This window comes from Oppia nitens, unplaced genomic scaffold (genome assembly GCF_028296485.1).
Source record: "Oppia nitens isolate AA-2021 unplaced genomic scaffold, nextdenovo-longstitch-racon4-pilon3 scaffold13_pilon_pilon_pilon, whole genome shotgun sequence".
Taxonomy (NCBI): domain Eukaryota; kingdom Metazoa; phylum Arthropoda; class Arachnida; order Sarcoptiformes; family Oppiidae; genus Oppia; species Oppia nitens.
The window spans coordinates 838,183-864,366 of record NW_026533192.1 but is presented as its reverse complement, the minus strand read 5'-3'; the positions used below and the strand labels follow the sequence as shown (position 1 = coordinate 864,366).

At 27.0% G+C, this 26,184-nt stretch overlaps 6 protein-coding genes across 6 annotated transcripts; 3 read left to right on the top strand and 3 right to left on the bottom strand.

The window, feature by feature from the left end:
- Window positions 1–2,292: 2,292 nt before the first annotated feature.
- LOC128958570 (uncharacterized) lies at window positions 2,293–4,172 on the top strand. Its single transcript, XM_054304452.1, has 4 exons — window positions 2,293–2,796; window positions 2,895–3,365; window positions 3,446–3,785; window positions 4,011–4,172. Exons 1-4 carry the CDS (start codon window positions 2,455–2,457, stop codon window positions 4,118–4,120), a joined length of 1,263 nt encoding a protein of 420 aa, XP_054160427.1. The 5' UTR covers window positions 2,293–2,454; the 3' UTR covers window positions 4,121–4,172.
- Window positions 4,173–9,538: 5,366 nt separating this feature from the next.
- LOC128960963 (uncharacterized) lies at window positions 9,539–12,342 on the bottom strand. The gene has a single exon (XM_054307150.1). It carries the CDS (start codon window positions 12,222–12,224, stop codon window positions 9,633–9,635), a length of 2,592 nt encoding a protein of 863 aa, XP_054163125.1. The 5' UTR covers window positions 12,225–12,342; the 3' UTR covers window positions 9,539–9,632.
- Window positions 11,443–13,990, top strand: LOC128960971 (uncharacterized). Its single transcript, XM_054307162.1, has 2 exons — window positions 11,443–11,452; window positions 12,614–13,990. The coding sequence occupies exon 2, from the start codon at window positions 12,681–12,683 to the stop codon at window positions 13,959–13,961; it is 1,281 nt and encodes a 426-aa protein (XP_054163137.1). The 5' UTR covers window positions 11,443–11,452; window positions 12,614–12,680; the 3' UTR covers window positions 13,962–13,990.
- Window positions 13,991–15,540: 1,550 nt separating this feature from the next.
- LOC128959817 (serine/threonine-protein kinase MAK-like) lies at window positions 15,541–17,070 on the top strand. The gene is made up of 2 exons (XM_054305836.1): window positions 15,541–15,577; window positions 16,119–17,070. The coding sequence occupies exon 2, from the start codon at window positions 16,141–16,143 to the stop codon at window positions 17,068–17,070; it is 930 nt and encodes a 309-aa protein (XP_054161811.1). The 5' UTR covers window positions 15,541–15,577; window positions 16,119–16,140.
- A 42-nt stretch (window positions 17,071–17,112) lies between these two features.
- On the bottom strand, window positions 17,113–19,052 carry LOC128959806 (scoloptoxin SSD14-like). The gene is made up of 5 exons (XM_054305824.1): window positions 18,982–19,052; window positions 18,514–18,924; window positions 18,230–18,420; window positions 17,681–18,164; window positions 17,113–17,614 (listed from the first exon to the last, which is right to left on the bottom strand). The coding sequence occupies exons 2-5, from the start codon at window positions 18,915–18,917 to the stop codon at window positions 17,113–17,115; spliced, it is 1,581 nt and encodes a 526-aa protein (XP_054161799.1). The 5' UTR covers window positions 18,918–18,924; window positions 18,982–19,052.
- Window positions 19,053–19,827: 775 nt separating this feature from the next.
- On the bottom strand, window positions 19,828–21,661 carry LOC128959797 (putative glucosylceramidase 3). Its single transcript, XM_054305814.1, has 5 exons — window positions 21,600–21,661; window positions 21,037–21,530; window positions 20,809–20,981; window positions 20,266–20,737; window positions 19,828–20,208 (listed from the first exon to the last, which is right to left on the bottom strand). Exons 1-5 carry the CDS (start codon window positions 21,643–21,645, stop codon window positions 19,828–19,830), a joined length of 1,566 nt encoding a protein of 521 aa, XP_054161789.1. The 5' UTR covers window positions 21,646–21,661.
- Window positions 21,662–26,184: the final 4,523 nt, after the last annotated feature.

Genomic DNA, 26,184 nt, shown 5'->3' with positions numbered 1-26,184 from the left:
GATTTTTATTTATTGGGTTAACGAAAGACAAATGATAAATACTAGTGAATGTTAAGCGACTATTAATTGCCGCATTGATTACATAACAATTTTGTTGGCAAACTTAATATATAAAAAATTGTTATCTCAAGTAATATTATCAAAATAATCGTTATTGTTTAGTCAGAAAAATTGGGTTCAAGTTATTTATATTAGAAATTTTTTATGGTCTAGCTAAATTATTTAGTCTAATAACATTTTTTCTAATTTAACAATAACTACAGTATTAATCAATTCTTAAATTATCTACTTATTGAATGTTATTTATTTTTTAATAATAAATGATAATTGTTTTTAAAAAATAAATTTGGAAATTTTAATTAGTAAATTAAATTTATTGTTTGATTTGCTGATAAAGCTTATATATATTAACAATTGTTAAAAATATCATGTTTAAATAGTTATATACAGTATATACTGTAATATATACATTATAAACAATTTATAGTCGTGTTTTGTTATAGTTATGCCAAATATTTGTATATTTATTATATATTTGTTATTTAATATAGAATTTGTAAAACAAATATTCAATATACAAAATAATAATATTAAATCTATAGCTTTTACAGATTGTTAAATACTGTATACATTTAAAAAAAACAAATAGTAATATATGAAAAAATAATTATGTTAATTTATTATTTTAAAATAATTGAATTTTGAAAAACTTGTAATTTATAATAATTATAAAATTAAACATAAATATATGAATAATAAATTGAATACATTGACATACAAATGTCACAATAATTAATTATGGATCAACAAATGTGACATGGATGATTATTATGTGATGAGATAAAATGAAAACCAATTAATCAAATTAAACATCAGTATATCATACTATGTTTTTTTCAATAGTTGCCATCAATTATACAGTACAGTGCCATACAATTTACAAGAAATATTTAATCAAAAAATAAAAAACATAAAAAACATAAGAAACTATCAATAATTAAATTATAAATACAAAATTCAATGTTTGCTGTGGCGGCTAATTAAACGCCAAAGGCTTTTGCCTAATACTAACAAAATTTTTATTATAAATTTCTATGTGTTTGTATTGTTATTAATTCTTCAATTATGTCATGTATTGTATACTTTAATTAAGCATTTTGTTTGATTTTTATACTGTATTATGTTTTTACTTAACTATAAAAGTTGCTAACTTTGTGATATTTTAGTATATWCCGGATAGTAATTTAGTTTTTTTATTGTTATTTTTTTATTTTATAAAAATATTAATTAAATTAGTGTTTWTACAGTAATATAATAAAAAAACAAAATACATTATTATATAACTAAATTTTATAAAGACTTATGTTATTTGATTTTAAATAAATAGTATTTTAAATTATAATTTTAATTACTTTAATTACGTAAAATAAATTTTTGTATCATATATCAAAAATGTTAATTAATTTATGATATACATTTACACAGAAAAAATTATAATATTTCATAAATGGCAAGAGATATCATAATATAATAATATAAATAATATTAGATTATATAATATATATAATAAGATACAGACTGTATCATACAGTCATATACATAATACTAATAAATACTGTATATAAAAATAATTTAATGGTAACTTATTTTTGTTTATGCATTTTGTGAAACGTATTATAATAATTTTATTTACACTTTTGTGAATATATTTATATTTTATACATTTTAAAATTTTAAGTGCAGTATTTTAAAGCATTTTAATATATTTAAGTAAACTCAATACACTTTATCCGATTAGTGATACACATTATTATTATTATTATTGAAAATTAAAAAATATCTAAACTTAAGTATTAAATTGAGTTTTAAACTTATTAGATTATATTATTATACATCAATGAGTTTTATCTATTATATATTAAAATTATGTGTTTATTAACTTTAAGTACATTAAGTGTAGAATAATTAATATAAATATAATATAAAATTATACATTTATAATTATAATTATAAAATAATGTGAATACGTGAGTGCTGATTCACAATTACACAAAATAAATGTTTACATTTAATCTCATRTCTCACCAAAAAAATTTATAATAAATTGCTAGTCTTTTAAGTAAACAAATTGATATGATCCCCGTCATTGAAATATATATTATTAATATATACACCAAAAATATTTAGACAAATATTGCTATTATTAAATAGAATAACATTTTTATCAACTGATAGTTTTGACATTGGATTTCAAAGTTTAATGATTTCCACTATATTTTTTGGAAATGCTGTTGATTTTTAATTTTATGCAATTATTGTAATTTTGTAAATAAAAATAATTATAATAATGTATAAATTTGCTTAGTTTTTAAAACAAGTATTTTTTAATTTAATCATTTTATTTATATTCGATTGTTTTTTATTTATCTTCAACATAATAATTATATTATACAAATGTGGATATCATATTCAATAGTAATTTTATTAATAGTGTCGTTGTTTGAGATCCCAGTGTCGACACTTGACTTTTGTGAGACTTATTTAGAAAACGGTCAGCAAATTCACTACGGATTTAGACGACTAAAACTGGATGAAAGGGATTCAGTTTATTACATGTTTATTGGCACCCATTACTGGGACCTGGAGTTTGACAACAATATCGATCACACACTTAAATCGGTTAGTTTGTGGCGCACAGAGAGCAGACAATCTCAGCACTGGTACGGAAGTCATTATTCAATGGCTCTGTGTTTGTGGCGACCAATAGAACAGTACTGTGTTTTTGGACTCATAAATGTAACTAATTTTAAGCTAAGAAATCTAACCGTCCTTTTTTATACAATAAATTGTTTTTATTATTTATTATTGTTTGTTTGATTTTATTTAACAATCAGAGTAATAAAACGCTAATAGACTTCAGGGTACGTGTGCCACATGCACAACATGATCGTAGGGTCAAAGGTTACGACAAGATAGCCGAAACCAGTATCGAGTTTAACGATAATTTTGATCCGTCGATAGTATTTGTGCCAAACGGTGGACAGTTTACAGGAAAATATGCAGTTTTTGTTGAACAAAAAAGTGTCAGTTTTAATCATTTTGTAACAAACACTCGGTTGTATGAGTTTGACGACAATTTTAAGGGCCGTTATGTCGTATGTAACCTAACCTATTGCGATGATATCTATCCAAAAGTACTCACAGAATTAGACCAAAATCTGGTACTGTTGTCTGTTTGGGGTCAGGAAGGGTTGGCTAGAAATAAAAACTTAACACTTGGATATATTAATGGATTAATGTTAGTCTTCAAGTTTGACAAAATTATCAAATATTGTTGGACACCCGACACCAAACTAAGTGATAATGTGAGCCTTTAATACTGTGTTTGTTTGTTTATTAATTATGTAAAACTCATAAATTGATTTTATTTATGTAAAATTTTTAGTGCAAAACTGCAAATTTAAAGACATTGATTGACTGTACCAATACTACAGTCAATATTATAACAACAACACCCGAAACCCAACAACACCAACATATATATATCAACGACACGGACATTGAATTGTTAGAAAACTTTCCTAACTTTTCCGAAGACGTTGTTACCACCGATCCACTAGTAATTAATGATGATATAACTGCCCAACCATTAGGAAGTGATGATAGTTATAATAAACACGACAACACCGTTGCCAGTAAAGCCTGGATTTATGCTATCGTTGGCATCACTGCACTGGTAGTCTCCTTATTAATAGGTGCAGTAATTTATAAGGCCATCAAATACAGTAAGTGTTAACACCCATTGAACGTGAAAATCATAACAAAAATAATAATCATAATCATAAAAAATATAAACCCTATTATAAATCAATTTATAGATTTTCTATTATTGTTTCTATAGTAGGATTTAGTGTATAATTTTTTATTTATTACTATTTATTTTATATATTTTATGTGTTTGTGTTTCCGACTGTTGTTTAATAATCACATAAAAAACAAAACCAATGAAGAAATTAACAAAAACAACGGTGATATCGATCTGGAAGTACTGGAAGATCAACTGTCAGAAGTGGTAGCCGAAGGTCAGACTAATGACAATTGTGCCGAAAATCCCAAATAATAATAATAAATATATTTTGTGACACTTAGAGACTTAGAGACATTAATTTTGTGAATTAAAACTAAAATAACTGTTAATCAATTGTCTCTTGAAGTGCAAATTAATAATAATTTTTACACTTTTTTATAATTTTTTTTATAGAAAAATTTAATAAATGGATTGCAAAGGCGATATATTTTATCCAATTTTCGTTTTAATAAAAAAGTTTTATAATTATAAGTATTTTTAGTATTTAATAAAAAAATAAATAAAAAATATTTAATCTTATTTATTTTAATATATTATAGCAAACAATTTTATAACAAGATAAATAAAACTTTTAGAGAGTTTATCTTTATATTATACAATGTAATATATGTATAAATACACTGTATTATAATTTATATACAGTAGAAATAAGTAATTTTATAATAAAATTATATTATTCACAAAATAGACAAATTTATATATATATATATATATATATATATATATATATATTGCTTAATTTTATCGCTTTTAGTTTAAATAGGATATTATAAAATAAGTTTAATATTAAAAGAATCAATTTAATTTATAATAAAAAACTTTTATGAAAATAGTTAACAATAAAAAATTTATGTCTTATCTTTTATTAAAAATGAAAATATTATATAACATGAATAATTTTATTATAAATGACCTTTATCAGAAATAATAAATTTAATATAAATTAAAAATAATATTTATCTGCCATTTTTATAATGCATTATTTTGACTATATTTTTCAATAAAAAAAATTATACAATGTATATAATTTCAAATGATTCATCAGTATCAATCTTATATACTGTATATATAGTATTAAGATTATTATAAAATATATTATAAAAAAAGTGTTATGCATTGTTGAGTTAACCTTCAAAACTAGTTTTTATCTCTTAATGTAATGTTTGATTGAAACATTCAATGGCTTAAACCAATGGATTGTATACAATGTAATACATTTAGGTTGTATTACACCTAAGACACAAACCAAACCCATGTTTAAGTGTGTGCTATACATAAAGTTTAGTCACTTTCCCTGAAATTTCTTAAATATTATTATTTTCGTAGTGTTTTTCTCGGAAAAAATAATAGCAAACAATATAAATGAATGATTGCATTATTATATCGACAAAACGAGTTATTTATCTATTATATATTTTCTAGACATAAATTTTTAAAATAATATAAATTCAATGCTATCTTAGATTAAGATTTTATAAAAAAAAATTTCCTTTTGATATTAGTTTGTATTTTATTATCACTATATAGTAAAATGGTTAAATTAAAAACAAAAAAAATATTTTTAGGTAAATATTATTAAAATTAAAGAATATTTTGTTTACTAATTATCTACTAATTTACTAATTAATTCTATTTTAAATATAATAGTATTGAACACAATATTATCTTATTTTCAAGAATTTTGTAATTGTGTTCACTTTTGTGATGCATTTGTGAATAACAAGCATAGCATAGGATATGCTATAAAACAAATCAAACTGAGAGCACCTGAATCTATGCCCTATCTGTTCATAGATAGTAACTATTGGGATATAGACTTTACCTACAATCGGGTCAATAGATCAGAGACAATGATGTTAAAGACAGAGAGTCGACACTCCAAATGGTTGAACAATCAATACTCAATGGCTTTTTGCTTGTGGAGACCTTTTCAACAATACTGTGTTTATGGACTTATAAATGTAAGTTAAGGTTTTAATTAAAATATTTTTAAATATTAATATTTTAATATTATATTATATTTGTTTACAGCTAAATAAAACACTAATTGATTTTAAGTTAAGAATAGGTCAGTCTGAAAACGAGTACAAAATTAAAGAATTTCTCACAATTAACAAAACAAATGTAGAATTTGTTAATTTTAAACCATCACTCGCTTATGTACCAAATAGTCAACAATACACTGGAAAGTATGTAATATTTGTTGAACAAATACCTCGTAATCGGATAGGGTTTCACACAAATAGTCGTTTGTATGAATTTGATAACAACTTAAACGGAAGACCACTTAATGAAAGTAAATGGCAACATCTGAAGGGTCTATCCCTCAAACAATTGGATCCAAGTTTGAAAATCTTAACAATAATAGCACAGGAAAGTTGGCTTTCAAAGGGTGATGGCTTCCTTTTGGAGCCAATTGATGGCATAATTATAATATTTCAAATAAATCATATTATTAAATATTGTTGGACTCCTGAACAATATCTAAGTAATAATGTAAGTAATTACTGTCAATAAAAATAATATTTTTTTAGAGAAACTATAAATTGTTTATATTTATTTAGTGTCAACCAAATAATTTAAAACTTTTAATTGACTGCACTGATTATATCACAAACAATGAGTGGAAATTCATTAATTATTTTAAAGTTTGTATAAAATCTATACATAACATGAATCGGGAAACTATATATGGATTGTTGGCATCAATTACCACATTTACCATCGTTTGCCAATTATATTGTTTATATCAATATAAAAACGGTACTATAATTTGAACAATACATTATATTCATTAATTTAATTAATATTTAATTATATATATATTTTTAATATTCATAGATATATCTAAAAATGCCAAAAACATATATACTATTTTTTAATAAATGAAATATTTGGGAAAAATGTATATTATAAGGAATTATGCGCTGAGAAACTATTTTATATACAATATTGTCAAATAATCTGTGATAATAGCCAATGGATGGACACACCCTGGTTTTAATGTCAATGATTGGTTGCTTTTATTAAACCGGATTAAAATTACAGCATTCAATAAATATATATTAATTTTTATATTTCTATGCAATAGACAAAAAAAATAGTTATATAATGTCAGGTATTTTTATCAAATTTCAACACTTATTTTATAATATTATACTAATTTTTATGCTATCAATTTTCACTATACTGTAGACATGGAAAATGTACAATATTAAACTAAATAATTTATTAATTTTATCATTTGTAGCTTATAATAATGCAAATCTCATACAAATTATTTCAATATACCATTTGTTAAATTTTTTTTTAATAATAAAAAGAGTTTGACTATCATGTATTATAGCTAAAGTTTGCTAAATTGATATAATATAATGTTATCATATAATACAATACTATTATTATAAGTAAAATGTTTTATAACTTAATTTATAAAATTCTGATAATAAATAATGTATAATTTCATAATCTTAAATATTCAAAAAAATGAAAATGTTGTAAATGCAAAATTTGTAATATATATCATATATATAAATAACTGAAGTTTTTACGTTTTTAAATAAAATTATAAAATTTATGAATAATATTAATTTTTGTTGATATTGTCAAATATTATATATATTTGTGATTTTATTAGAAAAAACATCATTAATTAATATAAATGATAAATGATTTTAAAATGTTTGAATATTAATCAATTCAAATGAATGCAAATATTTTCTTTAAAATATTAATATAAAACAGTCAATAATTAATAAAAATTTATATGCATTTACCTAATTATAAATATTTTAGAAATTTATTATTTTTGTATATTGATTATCTATTATTTTAGTAAAAAATAAAAATAATGATGCTAATGTTGATAATAATTATTTTTATTATAAATATAAGTTTAATAAAGTTAAATATTTTCTATAATTAAATTTAAATAAATGTTAATTATAACAGATGTGTTTATGTAATAAATTTCAACAAAAATGATTAATTCTGTTTACTCATAATTAATGTATGTTTACATTGGGTATCAATTTAAGTAATTTTAAAGTTTTAATTAACTTTACCAACAAATAGTTTGTAAAACAAATTCAGACTCTCTCTCTCTCTCTCTTTCTCTCTCTCTCTCTCTCTCTCTCTCTCTCTCTCTCTCTCTCTTTCACACACATACACATTAAAGACACCAAAATAAAATGAAACAAAAAATTTCTCATTTGACAACTCAGTTGAGAATTATAACATTAGATTATAAACCAAGCATTTAATGACATTTATTAAGACATTTGTTAAATAGCATTATCCGAGACATTAATTCCTGTGATCACAATTGACATCACACTTAAGTAATCATTTAAAAGGATCTAATTTGTTGATAATTACAGTTATAAAAAATAATTTTTCACAAAATGTGAGATAATTCACAAAAAAATGATTTCAATTGATCTAATTATAAGTTATTTTAACTATTTCCGGCTCTTTATAACTTTAAATTATTTCAAAAATTTTGTAATTAAACTTTAGTTTTAACAATAATAATCGTCTAAATTTAGATTTATTTTATAAACAGAAAATTGTAGTTTAAGTATATTTTATCGTAAAAACATTTTTATAGCAAATAATTTCCAAAAAAAATAATAATAAACTAATTTAAATACAATGAGACAATTATCATTATATTTTGAACAAATACGGGGTTTTTGTCTATTTAAATAAAATAAATTAAACAAATGTTTCAAATAAAAACTATTGACTATTTGAAGCTTATATTATATAAATGTCAAAAATATACAAATAAAATTATTATATATATTATTAATATTAATACTTACATATTTTTGTAAAAATAAAATTATTAAATATCAATATACATATATTATTTAATTGTTCATAAAATAAATTGATAAAAATAATGAGTTTATTAAATGATATTTATATTAAAATTAAATAATTATAGCAAAGTTATGAAATAAAGTTTTTTAAAAGAATCACTTAAAACAATTAAAATCACTAAATAATAAGTAATACTGATTTTATTTTTCAAAAATTAAAAAATTAATAAATAACAAAATATTTTATATAAAACATAATCATTTAAAACACTTGAAAACAATAAAATATATATTTTTTGATGAAAAAAGAGAAAAATCTTGATTTTAAATGAATGTCAGACACGGAATGAGCCGATCATTGGAGGCTTGATTTGGGTGACGATATGTCCACTGTATGCCATGCGCTCATCCATTTACATAACTATCCATTAGTTTTAAGTTTATATATATATTTATATAAGTTTAAGTGAAATAAAGCTATAATTCATTGAATGAATAAAAAAATTTTAAAATTTTACTATTAATTCCAATGCCATTAATCAAATATAGTATACTTATAATATTTTATGAATTTTTCAGTCATATATACAGTGTATACTTATAAACTTTAATTTATATTATTTATTATTCAATAAATGTGTCTTAAAATTCAAAGCCATATGCAGATTTAATTATAAAATTATCGCATAAAAATATAAAACATGTTAAATAGGATTATTTTTACGTATGGTTGAATGAAATTTTAAAATTAATATACAAAATAATAGTAAATTATATAAAAACATTTACTTTTAATAAAACTTTATTATCATTTTTAAAAATCCAAAATACTTTATTTCTTCTTTACTGAAATTTTAGTTTATTTGTTGAGTAAAACTAACTATAAGTGACATAATTCTTACCAAATGAGTGATATCTGATGTATTGGTGGTCTTCTCTCAATAATTGGTATCAATTTTAATGACTCGTATTTTTTCATCGTTGACCATAACGACAGCCGACTCGTTAAGACCGCCACAATATTTACTGCTACTGAACACTGTTAGACATTTGCCTCCCATATGAAAGGCGTAACCATTTGGTATGACTTCGTGGGCGCGGATGACATGACTGAGTTGATTGACGGATAAAAACTTGTCGAGCGCTTCGTCAGAGTAATAGAAAGCTGTTCCTCGTTTAGTGTTCGGTAGGAAACCCGTGAAATTGTTGACACTGTGTCCGTGATGTTGACGTAACACTTCTTGGTAGTCGCGGAACTCCTGACTGGTCACCGGATCGTTCCACAGGATCTGCCACGCAATCTGACTCTCGTTTTCTGGTTCTCGCAGTGGAATCGGTATTGAACTCAATTCATGTAATCTGAGTGCCGATGTGGGTATACCTCCGTGTGCACAGAATATGCTGTCATCAATGACGGCACAGATCGGCATAAAGTCAAAGACTTTATTAAAAGTTTCCCAAAGCTTTTGACCATCGATTGCACCGAACTTTTCGACGCACTCTTTGCTGAATGTAAACGAAGAGTTAACTGATCTCAACTCATGGTTTCCTCGGAGTAGAAAATATTTGTTGGGACACAAAACCTTATGACACAATAGATATGTTATGCATTCAATGCTATAGTCTCCTCTGTCCACGTAATCGCCTAAAAATAAGAAATTGGAGGCAACACATGTCGGTCCCATTTTCCATAGACTGCGCTCGTATATCATGAGGTCGTGTAGATTGCCGTGAATGTCGCCCAACACGAACACTGGTGATGACACATGTATGACACGACTTTCCCTTTGAAATACTGTCACCGCCTCTTCGCACAGTTTTGTCAATTTATCTAAACCTTTGAGTCTTCCTTTTTGATTCGTCCAATTGATAGTATTGTCTCCTGTAGGTCCAGCTCCGGTACGACCAGTTGCGGCCATTCCTCCGCCATTTTGACCAATGTTTTGTCCGCCACCTGTCCTGTCAAAGTTGAATAGCAAACGACTGAATTCCCGCAAAGAATCCAAAATAATGTTAGCATTGGTTTTATCAGTGAAGCACTGGTTGGACATCTTTTTCAGTGTTTTGTTCATACGTTTAATATCCGACTGATTCCTATTTTCTTGCGGCTCAACAATAAACCCACTGATCGATAGGCGCACCGTATGGACAGCTAATGTATAGTTCTTTAGACGACATTTGGGACAACTGCCCACTACTTGTTCCTGTTGTTTAAGTGATGGCGTCTCTTTGAGAGACAACGATTCAAACACTTGTTTGTTGCGAAACTCTTGTAGTGGCGAAATGGACGACCGATACAACTTAGAGGTTCCTCTAATTATTTTCTCTCCGACGGCTTTATAAAACTTTTGTCTTTTGAGACCACCCGACTCGACACCGATTAATTGATACACTTTTTTCAGTTCTTCATCCAATCCTTTTGAATCGGTTTTGTTTTCTGTGAGCCGGATATCAAAAAGCAATTTTATCATCTCTTCGTCAGTCAGACCTTTGGAACAGTTGGTGATCGCATAGTAGAAGTATAAAAAACTGGCTCTAATTTCACCTACTTTTCCTCCATGGATTGCATTCATGTCGAGCGCACACATTCCCAATAGAAGTTCATTGAATGTCACATATGGTTTGTCTCTGGCCATCGACCGAAACAGAGCCCAACTGTCCATTGTATACGACGATTCACTTTTGCCGGGAAGTGACAACTTTGTCATATAGTCTATGAAAGCCTTAAAACCCATTATATTAGACGGCGCGCACTGTTGTAAGTATTGTTCATACAATTTAATTATATCTTTTTCAGTAACGCCGACACATTTGATTAGCTCTTCCTGAGATGTCTGTCCTTTAATCTCTTTTGGCGTATATCTCATGATCTGTTTGAGACTGATTTCGTAAAAATTTTCTTTAATTGGCGATCTGTTCGCTAAGATATCGGCCAATATTGAAGGTTCAGCTCCCCACACATCACAACTGTTTGACACGTTTTGAATTGGCACCCATTGATAGCCGACGGGAGTATCAAAACATTTGGCTGTTTCGGACACGTGTTTCACTTCAGCTTCAAATACAAACAGTTTTACGGATTCATTGTATTGCGGAATAGCAGCCATTGATCCATACATTTGATATCGTTGTTTAATGTCGACACAAGCCTTCAATTTTTTCAAATCATCAGCAATGGGTGCAATCAATTCCTTATAACTGTCACTCCATGTCTGTCCCTTCTTGACCGCTGCCCACGGGAACCATTGACCACATTTCGATGGACTAATTTGTTTCAAAGCCATAGTCATATGTTGGCGACAAATCATTAGAATAGCCACAGTGTTGTGAACGTCCACACCATAACTGATGATAGTTTTACTGTCATCCGCGCCCTCGGGTTGGCTACTATTGGTTGTGGTATACTTTCCACTGGTCTGATCGGTCACTGATATTGTTGATTCAGTTGATGGCTTTCGCGGAGCATTCAAACCGGACTGTCTTTTCTCGTTTCTATCATCTCTGGATTGACTGTCACTACTGTTCTTCATAATTAACTGTTTGATGGATTGATATATTTAGTGGTCTTCACTGTCTGTGATTATAAGGGGAATCACTTGAGTTTTGAGATCAGTTTTCGACTATTTGATAATTTTTCAGTTTAAAAAAACAATTAAAATTTTTAATTTTAAGCTTTTAGATGAATTTTCACGCAACTTAACAATGGATGTAATTAAAAATTATTTGATAATATCATTAGCTCGCAGTACTTTAATTCACACTTTAAAACAATTATTTTTCATTATTATTAAATGTTAAATAAAACAGTTATTTACTGAACCACTAAAACCGTTATAAATATTTTAGAAACTAACAAAATATTATTTTAATTAAAGTCTAATATTATAAGTGTTTGCCTTAAACTGTGTTTTATACTTAGTTTGTCTTTTTTTGGTCATAAATCAAATATTTCAATTGATACCACAAAATAATTTATAAGCACTGGTATGTCGAGACACGAAGCAGTTATAATGGCAGCCGAGGCCAACAAGAAAGCCGAGTCAGGTCACTACTACGCGGCCATTGAACTATACTCGCGGGCCATCGATTTATATCCATTTGATTACCGATTTTATTTGAATCGCGCCTATTGTTATGAAAAGATAGATCTCTTTCATTTGGCGTTTACCGACTCAGAGGAGGCCATCAAACAGCAGCCAAATATCGAGAAGTGTTACTTTCGAAAGGCTCGGGCATTGACTGGACTTCGAGAGTATCAGAGAGCAGAGGAAACATATAAAATGGTATTAAAAACAAACCCCAATTGTCCGGAAACAAGACGAGACTTAATACAAGTTCGTTGTGAAGCACTACAGGATATGGGCTTTGATCGAGAAATGGCCATCAAATCAGCGATGACTTCAGACTCAATTCGTGAAGCCATTGACCAACTACTGGCCACCGCTGCAACTAATGAAGACGTCTATAACAATGCCAATCAATTACCAGTTGATAACTATGTTGACGCAAACACTGCCAATAATAACGGTTACACTTCGGATTTGACCGCCGATGATGACAACAGTGATGACAATAACGACACTTTTCCCAATCTAACGAGTATTGGCGGAGAGGATTTGACCACTCAATATGAACCGGGTTTTCGATATGCAGACAAAGCCCGTAAATGGGCTCAAGTGGTTGAATCGATACCAACACAATCATCGGATATTCCGCCGCAAAAAGCGAAGACAAACTTAGAAATCAACGATTACTTAAAGCCAACGAACCAAATGACAGCTCCGGTGGTCTTGAGATCCGACGATAGACTACATAAGCCGACAAACATTTGGAATTATAACGGACTGAGAGTAGAGAACGTGATCGCAGACTACAAGAAAGCACTTCTCAAGAGATTCAGTGTCTACGGCAAAGTCAAATCACTGGAACCGATGCGCAATTCGCGGACCACTATTTGGGTATACTATGACAATCCTGTGTCGCCCGTGGAGGCCATCGCCGGTTTACAAGGTGTCGCTTTGGCCGACATTTGTTGCTATCAAAGGGGCGAACCGTTGCCAATTCGGCTGTACTTTGCGCCGACCAATGACCAGCCGGAGCTCAAGTTTTGTCGACCGAAACAACCGGCAGATAATAAGGGTGAGTGTTATTACTGGCGGACAACTAACTGTAGTCTCGATGACAAGTGTCAGCTCTTACACATCGACGCCAATAAACACATCGACGCTCAGGTTTGGATGAAAACCAGAGATTCAAAGGCTGTCTAAATAAATGATAAAAAAACAACTATTCCTCAAAACCTAACCGTTTGAAAACTCATTTTATTTTCTCACTAATTAATTGGTTAAACAAAACTAATTCATAATTTTATTATTATTATTATTTTTCTCAATGAATTCATTTATTTATTAATAATTTTTTTTAATTATAAAAATATCATATAATTTATTTTAAGAAAAAAATACCATATTTTATATCTTAACTTTGATATCATATTTTATGTATAAACTTTAATTTTCTTTAAAAAAATATAAATATATGTTTATATAATTATAAAAAAAATATAAATGAATTGAAATTTGTTTTTAATAATTTGTAATATAATTTAGATTTAACTTTAAAAATGTAGTTAATTTGCAAATTATTAATTAATTACATTCACACCTATAGATGGCATAACTATTTAGATCAATACACTAAACAATATCAAACAAACAGTGCTAACTATAGTACTGATAACAGTTGATAGATAACACATTTATCTAACACTCGTTAACAATAATAACAACAACAACAACATGAGTGCCAATAGTTTTGTTGTTATCAATGAAATGTTGATAAAAGTTATTATTTAATGATTTATTTATTAATTACAATAAAAACAAATTGATTGACTAAATGATGCAAACGTTAAGACAACACTTTACACGCGATATTCAGCACACGTGCACTAAAAGTACGTACAAAGTAATGATAGTATAGTTAAGTTTCAAAATGTCGTCCAATCACTTGAATTGATCCAATTGTTTTCAAACCATTATCACCGAAATCGGCGCTAATTTATAAACAAAAAGTATTGAATTAAAAAACTTTTACAACAAATATAACTATTAATTGTTTGGTTGTGACTATCGATTGTGTCGGCAATCGCCGACCGCACGGATAATGAGTCGGCGGACGAAAAAAGAGTGGCAATTAGTGATACGGGTCTACAAACAACTAGAAGTGATCTACAAAAATGGTATCCGACGGGTGACGCCAGTGTTTATACGGCCAGTAAATCATGTCTACTATTCGGGCAAAACGGTACCTAAAATGGTATGCACTGACCAAACGTATTGTAAGTTTATCCGCGAAACACAACAAAAAATCAATGAAGACTATTATGAAGTGTTTGGTATGACTTCTCTTCGGCGACAACTGACAACAACCTGTGAAAAACATGAGACCAGCGATGTTGACTCCGACGGTAATGATGACCACCAACTAGTGATTGAAGACATTAAACCTAATATTAATAATTTGGATAAACAATTGACTTCTGAAAGACAAAACCAGTCCATTGATGAACTAGAAGTCATAGATCTCGTCTCGGATTCCGATGACGACAACGACGAAAGAAATGAAGACAACGGCGATGACAACAGTATTATTTTGGATATACCTGAAGATAATCAAACAATTATTAACAAAAATAGTCGACAAGTTTGCCGATCAAAACCAGTCTCGTCGTCGACAACAACAACGACATCCAACACATCTTCAGTTTCGACCGACAAACGAACGGCCACTAAGAGGAAGGCTTATAATACACATCAATTAGACTCACAATTAGACATCAATTCACATAAAAAGAAGAAAAAGAAACGAAAAAAGAGATACAGTTAGTCATAGTATTGATTATTGTTTAACAAATTGTTTTTTTGTCGATTATATTTGTAATGGTTTTTAATATTATTTTTACAGTATATTCTTATTAATTATATATTTATTAATATTATTGTAGTTTTTAAATCATTAACATTTTTAAGTATATTACCGGTAATATCATATTTTTCATTTTACATTATATCAAAATCATTTTTTTAAAATTAAACCATAAATTAAACCCATGTCTAATTATTTTTATAAAACTATTTATATATATTTGATTTATGGTATGGTATAAATAAAGATAAATTTTAATATGTTATTTTTTGAGTTATAAAATAAGTTAAATTAGTAAAAATATTTAGATTTAATGAATATGCTCATTCATATACAAATAATTGATCCAAATTATAAAATAGTATAAATTAGTTTTAGTATTATTTATGAAATTATATAGTGATTGAATGTAAAAATTAAATTTAACAACTTTTTTTGAGTAATTTTTTAAAGTAATAAAATTTTATTATAAATTAAAAATTTTATGTAACAATTAGTATAAATCACATTACCGGACAAATGGCTGGTCCATCAACTGGTCAGGTAGTATCTGATGAAGAAAGACATCTTCTCAGTCAAAATGGCTATGATATTGGTCCAACACTCGGTTCCGGTAGAATGGGTGTAGTTTACAAGGGTGTGTGTAATGACAGAGCCTATAAATTTTATCCCAATCAAGGTCTGGAACCGGTAGTCAACGCCCGTACTTTTACTGACAACGAAAACAATGTTTATATTGAGAGATCACTTTCTGGCAAACTATGTGCCATAAAGCGTCTCAAAGAGCCGATGTCGCGCTCCGGTATGGATGAGGCACAACATCTGGTGCTATTAAATCATCCAAATATTGTCGAGTTCTACACAACGTTGACTTTGATGGGACACCAGTATATAGTTCTCGAGTATCTCAACGGCGGATCACTGGCAGACTGTTTGCGCGAAATGCAGCGCAAGAATCGCCGGTTTGTCGATTGGCAGGTGAGCTCAATATACCGACAGCTGCTCTTTGGGTTACAGTTTGCTCATCAAAACAATATTATACATAAGGATCTACAGTTTGGTAACATTATGTTTCATATACCAGATTCACGACAACCCGATCGACGAGTGGTCAAACTTGTAGACTTTGGCGCCGCAGAAGAGAGTACAACCAAAACTCGTGGCAGAGGTGTCACCGAAACCAGTGATATCTGGCGTCTGGCGCCAGCATTTCGGGCAATACTTAATCAGTCAATTATTCGTACGCCGGGAACTGAACAACAGCTAAGAACTATTGTGGCAAAAATGGATGAGAAAAGGTATGTAAACATTGAACAAGTGTTGACTGAGTTGCAACCAGTGTTGGATCAAATGCCACCCGAGCCCACACAGGAAACAGGTCTTACCCGTGCAAGTGTTATGGAAAGACTATTATATAGATTTCATAGACAACAACGACAACAAAAATGAATAAATTATTATTATTATTATTATTTAATATATTAATTATGATTATAAGCCGTCCACATCACCACCTTTTCTAAAGTCAGAATTAGCGTAAAACAAATTATTATATCTATTAATAGCCATAACTATAGCACCCCTTTCTTGTCCCAAATCTTCAGTCTTATGACCTAATCTTTTGAGTCCTTCTAAGATATCTTTAGGAAAGTTGCTCTCATAGATGATCTTATTTGGCCATAACTGATGATGAAGTCGTGGCCAATCAATAGCCTGTTTGATTGTTTCATTCATCCACAGATGTCTGATTGCAACGACTGCCACTCCAGTTATTATTTTGGTGCCACCGCTCGCACCGATAATAAGTCGTACGTTACCCGTCGGTTCAACAAATATTGACGGACACATTGAACTGAGAGGACGTTTGTATGGCTGAATAAGGTTGTGGTCAGACGGCGGCACACCATAAGTATTGGTAAAATTGGAGCTGAAATCATCCATTTCGTCGTTTAACACTAAACCGGTCCGTCTGGACAACACTTTACTGCCAAAGCTATCGTAAAAAATAGTTATTAATGAATATCTAATAAATAAAAAAAACTAAATGTTAATCACGTACTACATATTAACAGTGGCCGATATAGCGACCGCATTGCCGTATTTGTCGATAACTGACACGTGAGACGTGCCGTGATCTTCACTCATGAAAATGCGCGGACCGTAATGTTTGGAGTCGTTATATGTTTGGCGATCGTCTATATCATTGTGTACCCGATCGATAAAGTAAGGCGACGACAGGTTATGCATAAAAGCCTCCATATCCTCGAAGTTGTCGTCACCTAAAAACATACGGCACGAAAACGTGTACTTAAATGTTTCCATCAAACGATGGTAAAAAAGTATTGATGTATTTAGCGATTTGAATGCATTGGGATAAAGATCGTCAAAGTTTTCCATAACTTTCATAATAAATGATAATAGGATACCAGTGCCCGGTAATGGCATTGTATGGAGTGTCAGATTTTCTCTCTTGAATTGAGTTTTGATAACATCTTTTGTCGTATCGATTCTGTAATCCCTAAAGTCATCTAATGTTATGATTTCTGAGTGAAACAAATTACATAATTATTATTATTAACTATTAATTAAATTTTTAAAAATGTAATACCATTTTCAGGCCAATCATTTGTGGCATCTTTGATGTCGTCAATGATATCTTGAGCCATACTGTTCTCGTAAAACAGTTTTAATGGATCTCTAGATTTTGCTAACTTTTCCAACGTTTTTGCTAATGTTGTTTGTATTAAAGTTTCATTTTCTTTAATTACTTGACCTGTTTTTTTGTTAAGATATATTTCACTGAATAATATAAAAATGTTTTACAATTATTTAAAACTATTTTTTAATTTAATTATAAGTACTATTTAATTATATATAATTATATATACAGACCCAAAAGCTGTATGATTTTTTATATATCCCTCATTGAGTTTGATAGCGTAAGCCATATGTTCACTAACTTTGAATCCATGTTTGGCATATTTGATGGCACCGACAAATAGCCTATTCCATGATAATCTACCCGATTTTTGATGTAGTTCCCAGTAACCGGCCAATGCTCCTGGCACTGCTATTGATAATGGTCCAGTTTGAGACATTGTCGAGTTTTTATACATGTTTTTGGTGGCAGCTCTGGGAGCTTCCTCTCGAGCATCTATACTATACGATTGCTGTGTGGATCGATTATAAAAGACTATAACTCCTCCGCCTCCCAAACCCATTGATTCGGGAATCACTACACCCATACATAGAGAAACTGCTATTACTATATCAGCAGCCGTACCGTTTAGATCCATAATTTCTCTATAAATTAATTATCTTTAGATTAATTTAGAAATTTTTTGATATTAATTGCATTACTTTCCAACTGAAGCACAATCGGCGGCATCGGTAGAAACGGCCGACTCTTTATAGACACCCAATCGAGACTTTGATATAAATGTGTCGTTAAATTGGTTTGTTTTAGTCAACGAAATCTCAATTTGTGTTATTAATAAATAAATAACTAATAAAATTAGATTTGACATTTTTAATTGTGATATTTAAATTATAATAAATATTAATATAAATATTTTTTATATTAGATACCAAAATTTATGTTAGTTAAAATTATTATTTTATATTAGTTAGGCTTTATATTATTAAAATTGTAACACTGTATTAAAATAAATTAATTAAAAAAGTTTTATAAAATTATTTCAAAAAATAAAACATCTAATTTATAAAGATAGTTAAGTTAAGATAATACAATACATTTGGTATTATTATGAGAAATATTAGATAAAATTTTGAAATAAATAAACAATTTTTGCTGATATGATTAAAACTCAACTAAAAATGGTAAATCATTATTAATTGAAAAACAATTAATTATAGCTTTTATTTTATTTTAATCACATGATTACAGTAAAAATTATGTCAATGTAATTATTTATTATAATAATATAATACAATATAGTATTGAATATACTATATTATAATAATATTAAATTCAACCATGTCATCTTCAAATGTTTCATATTACTAAATTATTTATATTATTTATACATTGTAACTATTAAATATACACATAATAATAACATGATAATCTTAATCTATAAGTAATGGTAACAATAAAATTTATCATTATTTTTATACTAATGTTTGATATTATTGTATTTATAGTCATATTATAAAATTATATTATTAACTATAATTTGCATTCATTTACCAAATATATGATTGAACGGAATGACTGGAAATTATATGAGACACAGTATTAGTCGACTCTTTAATATTTAAGACAATGTCATCGTTGCCAGCATTGAGTGCCACGAGTACTGTCCTGTTGTCAGGTCTGACCAAAGTTACGACAACAAAATTGTCAACTGATTTATCAATTGTATGTTCAATACGTATGGATTCGGGTGATATAAATTTGCTAAAGTGTCCCAAAGCATAAAACGATGGTTGTTTGTATGCCACACCTATTTTGCTGTCTATATTTATAGTGCCTCCATAACCCTGTTTGTCATTCCACCTGGGACCACCATCCATGTCCAATGCCAGGTTCCATTCAACCCAACCGTTCACATAATTATTGAGAGACTATTAAATATAAAGCAAATAAAGATTTAACAATTTTTTTATTACACTAATACCGACTCTAATGATATCATTGGCATATCTTTCTGCGTGATCCCAACGGCCCAAACTCGGACCATCCAAATGACAGGCCTCAGTATTTAGCAAAAAATAATTTTTGCCATATTTTCTATAAAGATCGCCAATGATAAACTCGGGAAAGCCATTCGGGTATTTTAGATTAGCGTACCAATGATATCCTATACCCGAAACATATTTAGCCGCTTTAGTGTCACTCAATATTGTTGATACAAAGTCTTGTATGTGATCGCTGTCGTCGTCGTAAATCATTAATTGAAAACCACTGTCTTTGCCATAACCAGCCGTTTCAAGAGTCGGACCTAAATTAAGTTTTACAAAATCCCTTTCATTTTGTGCCGTTAGGTTTAAACAGTTAAACGGATGCTTAGGGTTAGTTGAGCCCTGAATTGGTTCATTTTCGACTGTAATTCCCCATAAATGAATGTCATGCTCTTTATATGCTTCTAAAAATCTATTTAATTTAATTTTCATCAAAGTTTAAATTAAACAATTAAATTAATTATTTTTTATCACTGTATTTACTTAACAATATATTTGGCAAATGACTGATAGTATTGTCCGCCGACATCACCTCTAAGAGATCCGCTTTCGTTAAACTTATGGTTAGTTTTCATCCAAGAAGGCGGACTCCACGGACTACCAAGCAATTTGAGTTTATATGGACTAACAGATAGGGCTCTCTTAATAAACGGTATCTGAAATAAATAGCAATATTTTAGTATAAAGTGATTGTTATTGAAAAATCCAAACCTTGAATTCAATGTCATCTTTTTGTAGAGCAAAGTGTTTAAGCTCTAGATCTTCGTCGGTGTCATCATAACTATACGGACGATCCGAGTAGTCGGTGCCGGCTATCGGTATGCGACCAATTGAATACTCAATACCATCATCGGAGAAGTAGCTGTCAATTATTAGATTAGCTAATGATTTGTTGACACTTTTAAACAACTGTCCCGTACTGTCAGTAAAGGCTGCACCGAAACCAATGATTGACTGGTATTTAATAGTTTTGTTGATTGTAATGTTAACAGTGTTTAGTGATCCAAACTTAAGGCCAATACTATTAAACTTAAGTTCTGATTGTTTAAACCGATCGCCAATTTTATTACTCTCGAAGACGTTTACAAAACCGTGTTTTGGTGTCTGCAGTGGCGGGAAGTCATCACAATATGTTGAGTTACAGACACATACTGTGTCGGCATTTGGCACCCGCTCTACAATACATTCCCGACGAGCGCTCACAACTAAAATTAAATGAAAAATAAATTAAACATTTATATTAAAAAACAATAATTTTTAATTAAATAAATTACCATAAAATATAATATAGAGATAAATACAAATTAATTGACTAAACATTTTCAAATGTATTAATTTTTTATAATTAAAAATTTTGTATTAAATAAACTCATTAAACAATAGAGAGTTAATTATAAAATCTAAATTTAATCTAAAAATAATAATATGAAATAAATTCATTTATAATTCAATAATTATTTTTTGTATTGTTAATTACTATATAATACAGTCTTTTTGATTATTATTATTATCATTTCATATGATATAAATATTGGAAATTCTCATACTTTGTCAATATATTTATATTATTAATATTATTTAAAAATTGAAAATATATATCTTAGATAAAACTAAATGGGTAATTAAATACAGTATATAAAGTTATATCAAATAATGTAGAATAACCGGACGGAAAATAGTAGTATTTTTAAATAATTTTGAATACAGTACTTAAACTCATTTGTAAAGATTTATTTGTAAATATTAAAAATTTATTATTTACTCAAATTTTTCAAAAAATAATAACTAATAAATAAATTTGTAAGTTAAACTTACGTTTACATTTCTTAATAATTAAGTTAGAGTAAAAATGAGTTAAACTTGCAAATTATTTTTATAATAAGTGATATCAAATTTAAAAATTTTAATAAAATATATTAACAAATGTTTTACAGAATATAATTGTATGCATATATCTAATATAATGTATAATTTGATAAAATTAATTTTATTTCTGTAAATTATTTGTTATTTAGTACAACAGTACCCAAAACATACATACTATAGAAGGAATGGAACAGTTTTTTATGAATCCTAACCGAACCGTAATCGAAGCGAAACTGAAAAATCAGAAAAACTAGAGCCGAAACCGAACCGTAACTAAAATCCACGAACCGAAGGAAACCGAATCGTAATTTAATACATAAATTACGGCACTTTAATTTAAAGTTGATAAAAGGAAACCTTATTTTTATAGAAATATTATTCTATGAAAATATGCTAATAATTAAATTATTAATTAAGTTTTAATTACAATTTTATTTGTTTAATATATAAATATAAATTTTTACTAAAAATATATAAATATCTATATATATATATTATTAAAATTTAATCTAATTATATATAATGTATATTATATAAAGATAAAAATTAAAAAAATAGTAAACTTATATAATAAATAATAATTATAATAATACTAATTAAAGAAAAGGCATATTTAATAATTAATATTATACAGTATTTATTTATTAATATTTTTATATTATATTATTTTAAACTTAAAACGGGTTTAATTTGAAACCATTTTGAATCTAAAATCGTTTTTAAAACAGAAATCAAAACATAGAAACCGCAACCAAATCGGTACTGAAACACACAAACCGAAACACTGGCACTGAAACAATACAAAAACCGTTTCGGTTTTATTCAGTTTTATGAAACCGAACCGTTAGGGTTCATCTCTCTAATACACACTTAATATACTAATAATAATTAAAATAATTATTATTTTAAAGCAATATGGCTTTTATATGATAATACTTTATCTTTAATAAAAAATAAAAAAATATTTAAATAATTATCGTCTCTTATAATGTAAGTTTTATTATTTTATATAACATAATGCTTTTATTATTAAATACATTTAGTATATTGAAATCAATTTGTAAAGTACTCTCAATATAAAAAGTTTTATTTTATTTATTATTAGAAGGTATTTATAATTAATTAATAATAATTTTAATGTAATATCTTTTTCATTTAAATTGACCAGGGTATCGTTAATATAAACTTTTACTAATTACTAAATTTTAATATAACTTATTACTTGTTAACAAATATAATATTTGAAAAAACAAACAATTGTTAATTTTCTATGTAATGATTACCAAAAGTTATAATTATATAACGCTAATGTATAACAAGGGGATTGATTGTTAGTTTGAGAAGTTAGATAAATTGTTAACTCAAACTAAACAATCATTTGCTTATATTTTTAAACATTATATAAATTATTTTATGGTAAAAATTTGATACAAAAAAAATTGTTTGTATTTACTATTAAATCAAATGTTGTATTTATTTAAAAATACTTTTTATTAATTTTTAAGTTAATTAAATTATTATTAAGACCTTCTTTATTAATTGTTTACAATGTTTTTAGAAATTACGAAAAACAAAATTGTTTTTAATTTAATTGACAAAATCCAACCTTATATATATATATATATATATATATATATTTTGATATACTGTACTGTATATCTGTATATACATATATAATATATAGTTTTTGTTGATTTAAGTTAATTTGTTTTTAAATTAAAAGTCAACTTTCATCACTTACTGTACGGTATAATCTAAAATGTATTATTTTTACTACATTTACCTTTTATTTTATTTTTTATTAACTATATTAATGATGATTAGTGTGATGACTGTGTGGTACACTAGTGAATAACTTGCATGCAATCAATTAATCGATAGGAAAAAACATCCAACAAATAACTAATATATATATATYGTATATATAATGCAATGGAAAGCTGAGTAATCAAATTTTGTCAACTAATTGGTACAACTTTGAGGATCACCACCTGCTTGACATCAATGCTATTTATTTTAGAAAAAATTTCCTAAAAAATTCATTTATATTTATTTAGTATTTATTAAATGTCACTAATATTTTTTATTAGAGTTTTTATAATATAGATGTTTAATTAATTATTGACACAAATTAAGGCATATAAAAAAAAGATTAATCCTACACAAAACTTAAATACTACTATTTTCTATTAGTGTAACAGCAACGTGATCTACCTATAAGTTAAGTTGAAGTTAATAACTATTGTTATTTTCATATAAAAAATCGATAAATAGATTAATCAAAATAACTATTTGATATCATTAATGTTGAGTAATAAACTAGAAACTAATATAACCAGCAAATAATGGATAAAATTAAGTGTAGTATAATTAGTTAATACTAATTATCTGAGACAATAAATGAGAACTGATTACCAATGTTGCCAAATGGTCTAAAAATATAATTCAATATTTAATGTATTAATATTAAAATTAATTTATTTATTGAAATAATATATTATTATTATTATATATATAACAGTATATACAGTTGAATATCTGTATATAAACCAGTAGAAGCATAATATCTTTTAGATAGTATACATCCAATAGGTATAATAAAGTTTTTTTTTTTACTAATATTATTAATTGATTTGAAAATATTGAATTAGTAAACCACTAGTGTATAATTGATAGTATTATACAGTATAATATAAATTGCAATATTAGTTTTTCACTCACACACATCACTGGATCCCAATTCAATCAGTGAAAGTGTTTATATTGAAATATAGAAAAAAAAGAAAGAAAGAAAGAGAGAGAGAGAGAGAGAGAGAGAGAGAGAGAGAGAGAGAGAGAGAGAGAGAGATAGAGATAGAGGAGAGAGAGATGGAAAGTAATATAACAGCTCTTATATATCAATAATGTTTTTGCAATACAATGTGAATGCAATATCAATAAAACAGATTGATATTAGATTTCAATGTCTTAACACAAAATCATATGTTGTTTTCATTGACAATATTATTTATTGCTTAATTTAAAGTCAATATTTATTATTATTATTTTAAAAATTATTTAAAAACTAATATACAGATATATAATTAAAATAAATTACAGTATTAAAATTTAAACCTTTATTTCCTAAAATTGATATTTCAATTGAAAACAGCAACAAACTTGAGTATATGATTAAAATTTATCTATTGTGAACTTAAAATAAATTATTTTTTGTCGTTTTATTTATAATTTTAATAATACTAAATATAATTAATGATAGGTTATATTATATAATTTTTACAGTCAATGATTTAATAGTATAAAGTATGCTGTATAGAGTAATATAAAATATTTTATTAAATATAATAATAAAAGTAAGACATTAAGACTCCAGATCTCAGTTAGAGATTTATTATAATAAATGATTTTTTTTGAAAACAAAACGTTTTGAAAATTAAATTAAAAAAAATTATAACACAAATATTATGTTAAAACTTCTGATAATTTATAAAAAATATTGATATTTGAGTATATTTTCATAAATTTTTAGTAAAACAGCACAGTTTGGATATAATATTAATAGTTTTTTTTATTATATTTTAGAGATATTATTAATTTTAATGTATTACTGTATTGCTCTTTAATAAACTTGATCTTTAATGAGTCTTTATACTCTATAATACAGTTACTAAATAATGAAATATTAAGTAAAACACAAATATTATTATTATTATTAATATTTAGTTATAATATTTTCAGATTAAATAAATTTAGACAAAATAATTAGCATATCATTGAATAATTAAATTAATTTTTAGATATATTCATTTACAAAATAACCTTTATTATTAGTAAAATAAATAAATATAATAATTATTCTCATAGATGTTTTTTGTACATTATATTTATTAAAATGAATATTTTTTATCAATGTATTTAAATTATTTATAAAAAATAATCATAATCATAAATAATTAGTTAAATAATCATAAAAATGATCTGTACAATTGGATT